The sequence below is a fragment of the Leucopleurus acutus genome (genome assembly GCF_964270905.1).
Source record: "Leucopleurus acutus genome assembly, chromosome: X".
In the NCBI taxonomy this organism is placed as follows: domain Eukaryota; kingdom Metazoa; phylum Chordata; class Mammalia; order Artiodactyla; family Delphinidae; genus Leucopleurus; species Leucopleurus acutus.
The window spans coordinates 8,461,665-8,476,429 of NC_139148.1; the positions used below are offsets into that span (position 1 = coordinate 8,461,665).

At 42.9% G+C, this 14,765-nt stretch overlaps 1 protein-coding gene and 1 pseudogene across 3 annotated transcripts in view; both read right to left on the reverse strand.

Annotated features, from left to right (window-relative positions):
• Positions 1–14,765, reverse strand: part of ARHGAP6 (Rho GTPase activating protein 6) — a gene marked incomplete at both ends in the record, with an annotated part of 483,993 nt that overhangs the window by 84,310 nt on the left and 384,918 nt on the right. For both annotated transcript variants that reach the window (XM_082864811.1, XM_082864812.1), the window contains one exon: positions 1,063–1,222. In XM_082864811.1, coding sequence (XP_082720937.1) covers positions 1,063–1,222 — 160 coding nt within the window. The remainder of the gene's footprint in view (positions 1–1,062; positions 1,223–14,765) is intronic.
• On the reverse strand, positions 4,447–5,155 carry LOC309978110 (zinc finger CCHC domain-containing protein 17-like; annotated as a pseudogene). The gene has a single exon. The product of its transcript is annotated as a zinc finger CCHC domain-containing protein 17-like (transcript).

Below are 14,765 nucleotides of genomic sequence, written 5' to 3' on the forward strand. Positions count from 1 at the left end.
TCCCTGGCTTCCATGCAGTAGATGTCAGCTGCGTCCTTCCTCCAAGCTGTGAAAACTGAAAGTGGAGCCAGACATTGCTGAATTTTACCTGGGGAATGGGGGAAAACCATCCCTGGTTGAGAACTACGTATCTATGTGTATGTGTGTATATATGAAATGAATGATTTTATGAATATTCATGAAGCATCCCCTCAACTCCCTAAAAAAAGAAAACAAAGGAGAAGTTCTGCAGATACTGAAATCTTCCAAGGCAACCTTCTAGCTTTCAGATGCTTGCTATCCCTCTCCTGCTTTCCTTTAAGTTTTAGGCACAGCAGCCAATGTTGCGTTTTTACGGCAGGTTTCCTCTATTTGTATCACATCACAGCTTTTCACTTCACCTCAAATTACCTTACGGCTACACACGAATACACATTAAAAAGTATCTTTATAGAAGATAGTCAACTTTCAGAAACAGGCTTTACAGATCAAAGGATTTCAAATACATGCTTCTCATCTTTATCAGAATCGGGATCTGTGTTTGTAAAAACATCAGACAACCAGGCCTGCACTGGCTCCAGTGTCATAGTGGTGAACCCCAACAGAGACAGGCCAGGTGAAAGACTGGATAAAAATGAGTTAACGTTGGTATAATCACTGATTCTGAGTTTGCATAAGGTCAAATGAGAAGTTTAACAGATTGTTAAAACACTCTTTTCAACTGCTTATTTTGAAATCATATTGAGATAGACATGGTTTTTCTTCTAACCCTTTAAGTTGACCTTTCTGAAACTTCTTTTTAAGTGGTTGTGCTGAAGCCACGTAGACCGCTGAGATACACATGGCTTCCCCCTTTAATGCCCCAAGTTGATCTTCCCTTTAAATACACATAATAGTCGACATGTAAACTGTCCCACTTGAACACATCTTTCAAAATGGTTGCCAGCGCCAGCCAGTGACCCAGAAGCTACGGCTTCCTCCCTGTGTTAATAGTGGGGTTGAGAGGACTCTGCAGCTTGGGGCTGTGGCAGAGCAGATGTGTGACTTCCAGCATCCCCCATGTGATGGCAGATGGGGCCTTACCTTTGGGAATGGTGATCTGACAGCTCAGGTCACAGTCCTGCTGCAGCTGATAAAAAGCCACTTCCTGCAGCCGGGCTCGCTCCAGCTCTGAGAGGCTCTGGATGGAGACTGACCTCAGCCGTACGCTGCGACCCGACATACTGTTCCACGTGAAGTCACCCTGCAGATCAAGGGGAAGCACATCAAGGGTCACACAGTAATCTACGACTCGCAAGCCTCAGCCTCTCTCTCAATCGGTCATCACGTCAAGCAAACTTCATTTTTACGTTCCCAAATTGGCTCTCAATCCCTAAAATCAAATCCACTCTTACTTAACTGTGGATTTACCCAGTCAACTGCCAACATCAAAATCTGGAGTATCTGCTAGGTCATCTGATCCCATAAAATGATGCAAAGAAAACTATGTGGAAAGATGCTTCAAGGGTCCTGCCTCCCCTCTCTCGTGGGAACACATGGGAACTTTTCGGCTTTTCTTTCTCAGTAACAGGAAAAACTACCGCTAATTGCCATTGTGCGCACTAGACATAGGAGGGGAAACGTATACTGATAGCCTACCGTGTACCAGCAAAGCGCCAAGGGCTCTTTAGTCACTTCCTCTATATAATAATACAATCTAGTATATTTATTATATATGACACAATGTATTATTATTATATATAACTCAGACTTATGATACATTATTGTAATATATACTTAGGATACATTATGTTGATATTATAGTAATATATAGTATCTATAAATATAATATAATATAATATAGAATAAATTGAGGCTTAGGAAGGTTAAGTAGTTTTCGCCAAATTGTAAAACTTACAAGATTTGAAACTAACCAGGACTCCAGCTAAAACATCTTAGGCTTTTAAATTCTATGCTAAATTGTAACCACTGAGTTTCTATTTAGAGCAGTCTAATGAGCTCTTTTGATCGCAGTAAGTATAGAGATACGATCAATAAAAGCTACACATATTTACAGAGACGTTTGAAGCTAAAATACTCCACATCGAAGAATCAAAGCAAAGATTCCCACAATCCTGAGTCTATCTGTGTGCTCACACACACACCTCTGATTTCACACCTCTGAGAGTGAATATCTCTACCCTTGATGCAGACAGTGAGAAAGCGATGACCTAAGAAACAATCCTTCACAATCCTCGGAAGCCCAATGTCCCCTCACTGAGGAGGAATTCCTACGAATCACAGATATACAACCAGGGCACAACAGCTGTGAAGAGGTATCTACTGCTTCGTTAACAATCAAGAAAAATTGTGGGAGAAGGAATAGTGCTGGGCCCTACAGACACTGCCAGGGACTTCTTGCGGATGTGGGGAACATTTAAGGAATCCCAGAAGACTTCACCATCCTCACTATTCACCTTAAAGAAGAGAGACAGAAAGGCTGGCCCCAGCGACCGCTAAGACACCTTTGTTCCCTACTGGTAGCAAATTCCTGCCTAGAAGGTTCATTCCAAAGAGTGAAGGGCACTGTGTTAATTCTTTGTTATTTTTTTCCTCTTTATCTGGGATTTCATGGATTTATTTCACAAATGGAGATATCATACTCTAGTAGGGGCAGAAAATAAACAAGGGTAAGTAAAGAATGTAGCGTGTTAAGTAATGATAACTGCTAAGGAAGGAACAAAAAGCAGGGAAGGGGCCGGCCGTGTGAGGAGAGGACAGGGATTTACACTACTAGGTGGAAGGGCTGGGACAGACCTCACAGGGAAGTCCAGGTTTGAGCAGAGCTTCAAGGAGGTGAGGAATTTTTGTTTGTTTGCCTTCACCCCCGTGCATCTGCATCCAGTGGGTGAGAAGGAGGGGTACCAGGGACCCAGGAAGGGCACAGGGAACAGGGTGTGGGAATGCGTCAGGGCGGAGGAGTGAGGGCATAAATGGAGGCAAAGCGGGTAGGCTGCAGTCGCGTTCGGTGAACTGAAGAACATTCTTCCAGGCCCAGTGTATTTTGGATTTTTTTCTTTTTTCTTTTTTTTTTTTTTGGTATAGCTGGACTAACCACAAGTTTAGACAGGAACTGGGGACTTAAGTGTTGGGTGTACCTCTCACTCACACCCTTCAAGATTAGGGCACCACAGGTACGATATCAGTGAATTGCTTTCCCCTCACCCAAATGGGAAGTTCCACATGAGCTGGGGATTTTTAAATATGAAGTCTAGGTATCTAAGGGAGCCCGCGGCTACTTGAAGTGTCAAAATGGAATTACATATCTATTCTTTAAATGCATTTAAAAATATGCCCTCCAACGGGCTCTAGTATCTGTAGCAGGGGTTGGCTATCTTCTTCTGTAAAAGGCCAGACAGTAAATATCTCAGGACTTGTGGGCCATGTGGTCTCTGTCAAAACTACTCAGATCTGCCTTTGTGGCATGAGAGCAACCACAGACAGTTTATGAATGAATGGGTGTGGCCGCGCGCCAGTCAAACTTCATTTACAGAACTAGGTGGAAGGCTGGATTTGGACAGTGGGCTGTAGTTTGCCAACCTTTGAACAATAGCTCATGACTGAAATAAAATTAATCAATCCCTAGAAGACACATTTTATTTTTATTTAGTATGACCTCCAGCATAATGAATTCAAACAAAGTTCAACGAGCACCTATTACGTGCTAGAAACAGTATTAGGCTTGGGATTGTCAAAATGACAACACAGTCCTCGTTGTTTTTTTTTTTTTTGGAACCAACTGACTCACATTGTAGTAAATACAAAGTAAAGCAATGATCTTGGCTTGAGCTGTCTGGTTCAGTGATCGGGCGGAACGTCACACACAAGCTCAGTCACTGCAAACAATGGTTTTCTGGCTGTGACCACTGGCTGTCACTTCTAACATAGTAGAATCATGTCAGGGGGAATGGAAAAAGTGAGTACCACTTCTTACCATGTTCTCCCTAGTACTGCCAGTCTCCCTCTGCCCCTGTGTTGGATACAGCAGAGACCACCCACCAATCAGCCCAAGGCAGGCCAACAGGGAGGGGCCAATCGCTCTGTTCTCCAACTACAGCCAGACTCACCTCCACAGCAGTACCTGTGGCCCTAGCCTGGACTCCTGTACAGGAGTCTGGCCCTGGCGGTGGCAGCTGGAAGAGGGTAATAGGACCTCCTGCTGAATGAAGGAAGTTGGGTGAATGAATGGGTCAGCTGCAGGGGTCACTTGCAAAGGGACTGGAGTGATAAGGAAAGAACTCATTCAGGCAGATACTTTTGATATCTCCCAAACCTGCCTGTGGCAGGAGGAGAAGCCCTCTCCCATGGGAGAGGAGTCAATGGCGTGGAAGGCCATATTCTCACTACTGAGTCTTTGCAGGAGCCAGGGCTTCAAGGCACAAGGCTCCTGGTTCCTTCTCTCCACCACCCCCTCCACTCTCTGCACTCTCACTCCTTGTGCTGCTGCTTCTTCTTCTTCTCTGCTGCCTTGCTGTCTTTTGACGCGTGCCTTGCCCTCTTGTGTGTCACTCTCAGAGTCCGAGCTGTCAGAGTCAGATGACTTCCTGTCTCTCTGTTTCTTTTTCTCCTTTTCCTTCTTTCTTTTCCTAGAAGACTTTCTCGTGGGGTCAGGCTTTTCAGACTCTGCTGATCTTGCCTCTTGCTTCTCCTCTTCCTCATCAGGTATCAGAGAGTACTTGGTCCCACCTGGCTGCATGAAACAATGCTTTGCAAAGTGGCCTTTACAGCCACACTCCTTGCAGGTAGTGTTCAGGACAGCCTCGAGGGTGATCTTCTGCCCAGTGTAATCCTGGAAGGGCCGCCTCTGCCTCTCTTATTGCTCAGTGATAACGTTGTTGGCGTCAAGGTCCTTCCCAGTCCCTTGGTTGACAGCTTTCACGGAGAGCGATACTTTTATCCTTTCCCTTTTCATCTCTCGTCCGATAAGCTTCACCCACACCTTCTCTCCGACATCTACTATCTCAGAGGGCTTATCCACGCGACAGGATGACACGTGAGTTCGATGGACCAGACCTTGCTTCCGACAGCCTGGGATTTTGATAAAGCCTCCACAGTCTGTCACCATAGCAACCTCTCCTTGGAAGATAGTGTAGAGAGCAGGCAAGTTCTCCATGGTCTCGGGTCTTCCTGAATTCATCCTTAATGTTCTATGGTTCCTCCATTTCTCTTCTGCTAAAGCTAATTCAAGTGACTCGGTGTCAGCATCCGGTCTCCACGCCGCAGCCAGTCCTTGTTCTTAAGGAGTTACATTTTGGTAGGAAGAACACACTCAGTCCATGAAACACAGAGATTATGATACTAGGAGTAAGTACCAAATGCAATGGGATGCCTTGGAGAAAAGGCTTTGACCTCCATCTGGGGATCAAGGAAAGCTTTATAAGAAGGCAGCGTTTCCCAGGAGACCTGTACATTGACTAAGAGGGGTAAGGGTTTGCTCTGTAGAAATGCGACATTGGAACAAAGGTGCCAAGGCAAATGAATTTGAGAGAATGGCCTTGTTTGGGGGAAATTACGAGGCTAGAAGGAAGGAAAGAGCAGGAGGCGAAGCCACGCAGAACTCAGGGCCGTATCCTGGAGGGCTTTCTCGGCAGGCTTTGCAAAGCAGAGTGGATTTATTCAGTAGGTGATGGCTAGTCATTAAGGAACCTTGAGTAAGAGAGGAACGTGATCAGATGACTGGAAACACATTTCCAAGGGAATTGAGGGAGGGTGCAAGCCAAAGATGCAGAGATCAGAAGAGCCACTGGGCTAGGTATGATGCTGATTCAAATTTGAACAGATAGGGAGATACGTAGAACCACAGAGATGCCTGGGGACAAATTGTATGTAGTGGAGGGTAGGGAAGGAGTAATCTAGGATGACTTAAACACTTCTGGCTTGAGCAACTGGGAGGATGGTACACTAAATCACCAAGATGAGGAAGGGCAGAAGGGAGAAGACAGATGTTCAAATGTGACATTTTGAAAGTGATATTTTATCTCTAAGAAAGAAAGAAAGAAAACACATGACCAAATTTGGCAAAATAGAATCAGGCCAGTTTGCATCTTTCTTGAGTCTTCATTTTCTTCTCCCAACTAAAACAGTTCCAACGCAATCAAGTAATACATAGTTCTGGAAACTGCTCACAAATGACTACACTTAGCATAATGAAAAAGTGAAGATGTGATGCTTTCAATTTCTCTGAGTCCATTATACATCATAGCCCATGGCTCTTAACTTCGTAGACTTTTTAAATTCTTTGGTAAATTTGGAATTATCAGCCAAAAGAGAGAAAAGCCTTGGTCTATTAGTAATGACTTGAATTTATGGAGTTGTTGTCTCCTAAGACTTTAGTTCTTATAGCAGCTGATGGCTCAGAAAGAGAAAAGAGTGTGGCGCTTTCTTGAATGCAGGGCAGCTGCATTCATCAGGCTTTGGAAGAGTCATTTCACAAAGGAGGTAACAGTGTCCCCAGAGCCAACTGGTTCTTAAACCCATCCTTAGCACATGGCTGAAAAAACAATTTTCTTGGGAGAGAAGGTCATCAAATAATTAACAAAGAGGGACTTCAAAGATATCTCCAAAGCTACCTATTATCAAATGTGTGGCATCTTAAAAAATATCAGTTACATTTTTGATTATGGGTAATGGACCAAGATGCTTCATAATCCATTTTATACCGCAAACGTGAAGAACTGAAGCCTGAAGTGTTCACACAGACCTGGAAAAGTCTGGACGGGCCACTCCAGTTCATCACCCTCCACCCTCCACCATCTCATTGTCTTTTGCCACCTGCCAATCAGCAGTCATGAATACATCAAATAATCTGCATCTTCCCCTGTGTCCCAATTTTCTCACCGCTCCCAATCTATATTTCTACCATTGTGAATTTTAATGATTTTTTTTTCAGATTAAGCACATGCGATTTCAACATGTTTTTTAAAGTTGGAAATACGTGAGGTCCATTTTTGGGAAATTATCAAATTAACACAATTAGCTGACAGGTTAAAACCATATTCATTCATAGTATCTTGCGATAAAGTCAAGAGGTATCAGTGCCTGCCCTAAATGACATAGAACAGCATTCTTCATTTTTATTTTTATCCTTAATGCAATATAGACATTTTGCACATACGGTCAAGTAAATGTCACAACACAATGGCCGGGAAACTCTGTGAACATGTCTTAAAACTACAGTCGTATTGCTTTTTAAGGCGTGATAATTTAGTGTTGGCTCACAATAAGTTACTTGGTCGAATGCATCCACATTCCTAATTTCAGTCCACATCATCTTTTAAAATTAATTTGTTTAAAGAGCCCTTTCTCAAAACATTCACCCAAGGTTTATCCAAATTATCCCAAGGTTCAAATCAGAGTATTCGCAATGAAGTACCTAGAAGTCTAAAATCTAAACTCAGCCTGTTTCTCTTCCGCCTTCTCACCTCTCCCTTCAGGTTGCTACAGCTGAGGACGGAGTCCCCAGATGCGGCACCCGTGGGAACCACACAGACCAGAGTTGCGGGGAGTCGCCGAGCAAATCCATGAGGTTTCCACATCTCCTCAGTGGCCTCTTTCTAGAATTCCTAGCGGTCACAGTGTTTCTGTGCGTAAAATATGTTTGCCTTTATATTACGAAAATTGTCAAACATGAGGAAAGAAAGAGATGAGACTAATGACCTCGCAGAGGTTCTGAGGCAGGTGTCTGCTCTGCAGTTGAGCACGCTTTTTTTTTTTTTTTTTTTTTTGGTTTCCTGATTGACTGACCCATGCAGCCAGGATTGAGAACCACTGCGCTCCACGGTTGATCAGATTCAGGTTGGGTTGTAGTAAGTCTGCTGTTCCTAGAAAATTCAAGAAGTTCGCCACCAAAGAAAGATGCAATTTTACCACAGGATGTTACTTTTTGAAACAAAATGTGAGCTTTAAGACACTCAGGAGTGAGCACCATCTGCTTTCCTTTATTGAACAACAACAACAACAACAACTGACTTGAACCAGACACTCAGATTCTAAAGCCTATGCTCTTAGCCACTACAATATCCAGGCTGGTGGATACAAAGCTTGAGATGCCCTTCAGCCTGCGTTTTGTTCTGCAGAGGTAGAGAGAAGTATAGTATGGAGTTACTGGATAGGAGGTGTGGCAGACAGAATGATAAGACGGCCACGTCTTAATTCCTAGAACCTGTGAATATGTTACCTTACCTGGCAAAAGGAACTTTGCAGATGGGATTAAGTTAAAGGATCCTGAGATAGGGAGGTCATTCTGGGTTATCCAGATGAGTCCAACCTAATCATAAGAGTCCTTACCAGAGAGAGGCAGAGGTGGCTCTGTGTGTGTGTGTGTGTGTGTGTGTGTGTGTGTGTGTGTGTGTGAGAGAGAGAGAGAGAGAGAGAGAGAGAGAGAGAGAGAGAGGGATTTGAGGATACTAGGCTGACAGCTTTAAAGACGGAGGAAGGAGCCATAAGCCAAGAAATGCAGGCAGCTTTTGCAAAAGCTGGAAAAGACAAGGCACACATTCCCCCCAGAGTCTCCAGAGGATGCAGCCTTTGATTTCAGCTGAGTGACACTGACCTCCAGAACTGTAAGACATTAAATTTCTCATGTTTTAAGTTTATGGTAATTTGTTACATCAGCAATAGGAAATGTAACAGAGAAGCAGTAGGAGGGAGCATTAGAAGAGAAGGTTGGTGAAGGTCAAGGGGATTGAGTTCAGATGAGGATAAGCTCCCAGACACTTAAGAAAGTAGGTGTTGACCTCCCATCAGATTTTTATCGCCCTCTTTCCTGGTGCTACAGTGCTGCTTCATACTACAGGTACCACCACCAATGATTTGAACTGGAGAGGTTCCAAGACTGGAATTTCGAAAGCACTTTCCCCACTAAATAGAATTTTAGAAAGTTACACATAGTAAATATTTCAGGCTTGTGGTTCATAGAGTCTTTGTCACAGCTACCCAGTTCTGCCAATGTAGCACAAAGGCAGCCATAAACCACGTGTAAACAAAAGTTCCAATAAAATTTTACTCACAGACACTAAAATTCTAATCTCATCTAATTTTCAAGTCACAAAATATTATTCTTTTGATTTTTTTCAACCATTTAAGAATGTAATGACCATTCTAGGCACGTAGGTCATACAAAAACAGGCAGCAGGCTGGATCTGGCCCACTGGCTGCAGTCTGCCAACCCTTGATATAAAGAGATTGGGATCATTTAGGACGCTACACATGCTTATTTAGCATCTACTACCATGCGGCAGAGACCCAGTCCCTAGCGCTCTGCATCGCGAGCGACATACATCAGCTAGATTCATGAGGGCAAGAAGCTCGTCTGCTTTACTGACCTGGGTGTTCCCAGTATCCAAGATACTACCTGGCAATTAATTATCACTGAAGAATAAATAATTCACAAGCAATAAATATTTGTCAGTCTAGGGACTACATGAATCACATGCATCATGAGTTCAATAAGAAACTGGAAACTAACCAACTCAGGTAATATCGTATCTATGAGGGAAGATGTCTTCAGGATTTGAATAAACTGCTAAGAAACAGTCTTTTGAAACAGAGCCTGTTGTTGAGCCCCGAAATGCCGGTATATGAGGGCAGAAAATAAGTGTAAAAATATCGGACCTGAGGAATAATGAATCTGTGACACTCACGCTCATATGTCAGATGTCTTATGAGCAGGAAGACACAAACATAAGGGTCAATGTTGCCCTGTGACCCTCATCACGTGGGCCATGAAGGAATGAATAAACAAGCCGCCAGACGCGTGCCAAAGCCCACCAGCACAGCCTAGGATGTGTTTCTGGTGGTTCCTCAATTCTCAAATGCACATTCCAGTCCAGCATTTTTCTTTGGTGACTGTTTATCTCATAAACGGATGACTCATTTTCAGGCTCTCTGGATCCAGTTTTTGAGTGGCTGTCATAGGACTTTTTTTTTTAGATTGAAAGTGGATGATTTCTAATTTGTTTCAATTTCGTAAATGTGAGGTTGAAAGTGACCCAAATGTTTCTGGATAGACAAAAGCCCTTGATAGTTATAAAAATATCCTTTTTATTTTCGGGTACTATGGGACAGCATTAACAAAAGGTAACAATACGATACAAAAGGATATACCACAGTGCTTCTTGGGGGTGAGTTTGCCCTCTCAGGGGACATCTGGCAATGTCTGGAAACATTTTTGGCTATCATGACTCTAGGGTGGGGTTTCCTACTGGCAACTAGTGAGTAGACATCAGGGATCTGCTCAACATCCTACAATACACAGGACAGCCCCCTGTGCCTGCAATAAAGAACTACCTGTCTCCAAATGTCCACCATGCAGAGATCGAGAAAACCTGGCACAGCGTAAGCTGGGTCTGCTGTTAGGCCCCAATTACACACAATGTCCTCAAAATGATGGTGTCAGAAGACATTAACACTCACGAGTTTTGTTTATCATCAAAGGCATGCACCATGCACTATATACTCTTACGCATCTGTGCATGATTATGTATATTATACATGTATTATTCTGTATATTATGGAAATCAGTAAGCAGAATCATAGAAGCTATTTAGAACTAGCATTAAGAAGCACAAACAACACAAACCAGTTTAAAAGAGGCACGCAAAAACAGCCTCAATACAACAGAATCTCGATTAACTGGAGAACAACTCACCGAAAGCATTAACTAAAGAGATCTCCTTCCTGCCAGAAGTATATGTCTCCACGTTTAGGGAAAAAAACAAGCAAAAGGCAAACTGAAAAACCAACCATCTAATATCTGGGATTTATTCAGAAAGGTCATTCTTTTGAGCTCAACTGCATCTTTACAAACAGACTTGATTCTTCCCATGAAATAAACTTGATTGAAATACTTTTGGTTTTGGTCTATACCACATTGTTTTATTATGCCCTTGAAACTAATCTCTAATTGCAGCAGCTCTTTAACCTCATCCAACTATAAACTTCCCAAGGCCCAGTGAGCCAGCAAGAAGTGACGCGAGGCTGCTCACAATATGGCCTGCAGACAATTCTTGTAAACGTGCAGGTTTCTGGGCTCTAAGGCAGATTTAGGGAACTAGGGTCACAAGGAATGGGGCCCAAGTACCTTCATCATAAACCAGAATCCTCGGGGGATTCTTATCCTTGCACAATAAAGATTGAGGCCCACTGGCGTGGTAGTAAAGACTTGGATTCAAACAGCTATGAGCTCTTCGGCAAGACTCAGAACATCTCCAAGCCTCAGTTTTCTCACCAATAAGATGGAGCAAAGAAAAAGACTTAACTCCCAGGTTTGTAGTGATGGTATGAGTCAATGCAAGTGAATTTCTTGCCGAGTACTTATTAGCTCCCAGCAAGCCCTGAATGTGTGGTAAAGTTATCATTAATTTTAATCATCATTCCTCTAAATTTGCGTCCCCTTTTTAAGCCTGGCAGTTTTAGTGACACCAAAAACTCTTAAGAAATGTGTGTTGAATTCATGAATAAATGGTTCTACTATGCGTAAGATGCCTTTTCTACGTGTCTACAAGCCAGCCAGCTGGATTGTGGCTCCATATAGGTGAGGAGCAGAAGCAAAGACCAGATCAGTAAGCTAAGGTCTGAACAATGGCAGGCCATTTACACAAACCATGCCAGGGGCTGAATTTCTTTTGTTTTCTACTGTGGCCAGCTGTCATTTATTAATAATTAATAACTGCTGAAGCATGGCCTAAGTTTAAATACCAGGCTCACAACCAACATTTCTGAAAAGGGCTGCCCAGTTCTTTATAATTCCAAAATAAACACATCTCCAATGACAAGGAACTCCTTTCCTCATGAGCTTCTGGGCAAAGCCGAGGGTATCTGCATAGCTGTCACACCCCTGTTTGGACTCTTAAAAAGAGGTTATTCCTTTGTGAACTCAACAAAATAACATTTGCTAATTCTTCTCTTGATTCTTCGAGCACTTCTTCTCAACAGATCTTTAGGAAGATTTAATACTTCTATATTGTATATAATTTTTGTTTTCTTTATCTATTCTGGTCCTTTTTTTAAAAGCAGAAATTTTAGAAAAGTCTGAACGTTTGGTTGGTATAGCAGTCCATTTTAACCTTTTGCCTTAGTATATTCGCTATCGATTGCTACATAAGGGGTACCAAAATGTTAGAGTAACATGGTGGGAAAATGCGCCTCACTCATTCAACAAATATTTAATCGGCACCTTCTATAGGCCAGGCGCTATTCTATGTACGTGGATTCATTGGTGAACAAAACAAAGAGCCCTGCGCTCATGGAGTGTCTAGGCCAGTAGAGGAAACTGATAAGAAACAAACATAATAAATGAGTAAATTACGCAGCAAGTTACAAGGTGATAAGGCCTAGAGAAAAAGAGAAGGTAGGGGAGTGTGAGGGGAATCAGGAGTGCTGGGAGGGTTTCCAGGGCAACCTTACTGCGAATGTGATATTTGAACAAACTCTTATGGAGGTGAGGTAATGAGACAGGCAGATTTCAGGAGATGAGCATCCCAGGCAGGGGTGAGTTGACACGGGGGCAGCTTGGGGCAGTGGCTAAAAGCAAAGGTTGGCAAGCTAGGCTGCCTGGGCTTGAATCCCAGTTCTGCCACTTTCCAGCCATGTGGCTTTTAGCAAGCTTATTTTCTCTCCCCATGCTTTGTTTTCCTAATCTGTGAAATGGGGATGATGACAAGCCAGGGCTCGGCAAACTACTGCCTGTGAGCCAAATCCCATCTACTGATTGTTTTTGTCAATAAAGTTTCAGTGGCATATTGCCACAAACATTTCTTTAGGTATTGTCTATGACTGCTTTCATGCTACAATGGAGGAGTTGAGTGGTTGTAACAGAGACTGTCTGGCCTGCAAAGGTGAAAATATTTACTCTCTGGCTCTTTATAGAAAAAGTTTGCTGACCCCTGTACTAGACTAAAAGTAAAGGCACATCTATGATGAGGATTTGTCTTTGGGATCAACATTTTCCTCCTCTCGTAAGATTTTGTTTCTCTGGGCAACATCCCAAAGAACCTGTAAAGAGATCACATGACACTGTAAGACTTGGGGATACTGTAAAGTATGTAAAAGCTAGGGTGCAATAGAAGTGGTTATCTGCAAATGGCCTATTCATCTGGATTACTGATAAACCAAAGTAGAAACGAACATTGTCAAACCCAGTGCTGTGCTACCACCACTCAAAAAACAAAAAGCAACACCAAAAAACCCCAAACATCACTCGTCACACACATCTTGTTTCCAGTGGAAAGAACCTTTCCGATGGTTGGCATAGAGGGGAAAAGAGCCACATATTCAAAGTTCCCAGAGGCAAAAACGTCAGAACAAAAGGCAAATTTCATTTCTGTGTATCCCTAGTTGAATCGTGGACTTGTCTACCAGCCACCAATTTAACTTTGAGTTTTAAGCTTCACTTGACTCTTGGAATGGGGAAGGGGTAAACGAGCCTCTGCACAGATCCCAACAGTGTGGAAAATGGAAACACTTACAAGAATTAGAAACTTCTCAATGACAGCTCTAGCAGCTGATAGTTTTGCTTGCCTTTCTATAATTAAACTTAGTTCACTGAAATCAGAACGACAGACCTCCAGAGACGGACTGGACCTTGGAGATAATTGCTAACTACTCTGCTAGCTACTGTTCTAGGTCCTTTATTTATATTAACTCATGTAATTCTTGCAGCAACTCTAAGGGCTATGCTACCATTATTACCCCCACATTTCAGATGAGGAAATCTTAAGTGACTTGTCAAGATCACACACCTAGTAAACGGCAGAATTAGAATCTGAAGCGTGGCTGCAGGTTCCAGAATCTAGACGGTAACTATCATAGGCATTTCACCACTTCTCCTGAGAAGTCAATCCAACCCCTACCTTTACAAAGGAGCAAAGCAAAATCCAAAGAAGTTAGGTGACTCTGCAGTAGCAGAGTGGGATCCGGGTGGTAAGGGTCACATTCTGTCTTCTTTCGCCACCGAGTCTTTTCATTCTGAGACATAACCTTATAATAGGGTAAACCAGATGATTTAAAAATCCGGTTTATGATTAGCCTTATCTAATATCTGAGCTGTTCTCCGAAGCCCATATTTATCAGAGCCACGGCAACTAAAATGTTGCCCCAAGTTCAAGAAGTCTAGAGGGGAAGATAAGCCGCTTTACCCTTTCAGACCTGAAAAACAGCCTGCACTGAATCTTCGGAGAAATCAGCCCAGTTCCATTTCATCACGGCATGCTGCTTCCGGGTCCAGGTTGCTCATTTCAAGCTGCTCCGACATTATCATTCAGTCTAAAAATAACGTTCTCATAAATCTCTATTGGCACGGACTGTACTTAGTTGTCACACATCTCAGACACTGATCAATCCACTTTTCTTCCCACATCACAAGACAAATGTGGAACAATCACAACATTTTATCACAGTAATCTGGAAAAGAAATAGAAGTATAGATATTTCTATTGCTTACCCATGAATTACATTCAGCTGTGTCTTTGCTGTCCTCTCTAATTTCACTGAACTAAGCTTGTAGTAGGAACTTGAGTCTGCTTGAAAAAAATTATTTTTTTTGGTGAAAAATGCATCCTGAAATGGCAGATTGCAACGAGTGTCTGAGAAATGGCCCAGCTGGCATAGCTGTGACTCCCAGGATACCTTTTGTTGCCAGAGACCTCCGTTACCATGAGTCTTGGGGCCAAAAAAATGCAATCTTTTCATCGGACCATTGAGAAGTTCCTGTCCCTTCAGAACAGAGGCAGGCTGTGCCGCTGAGTGAG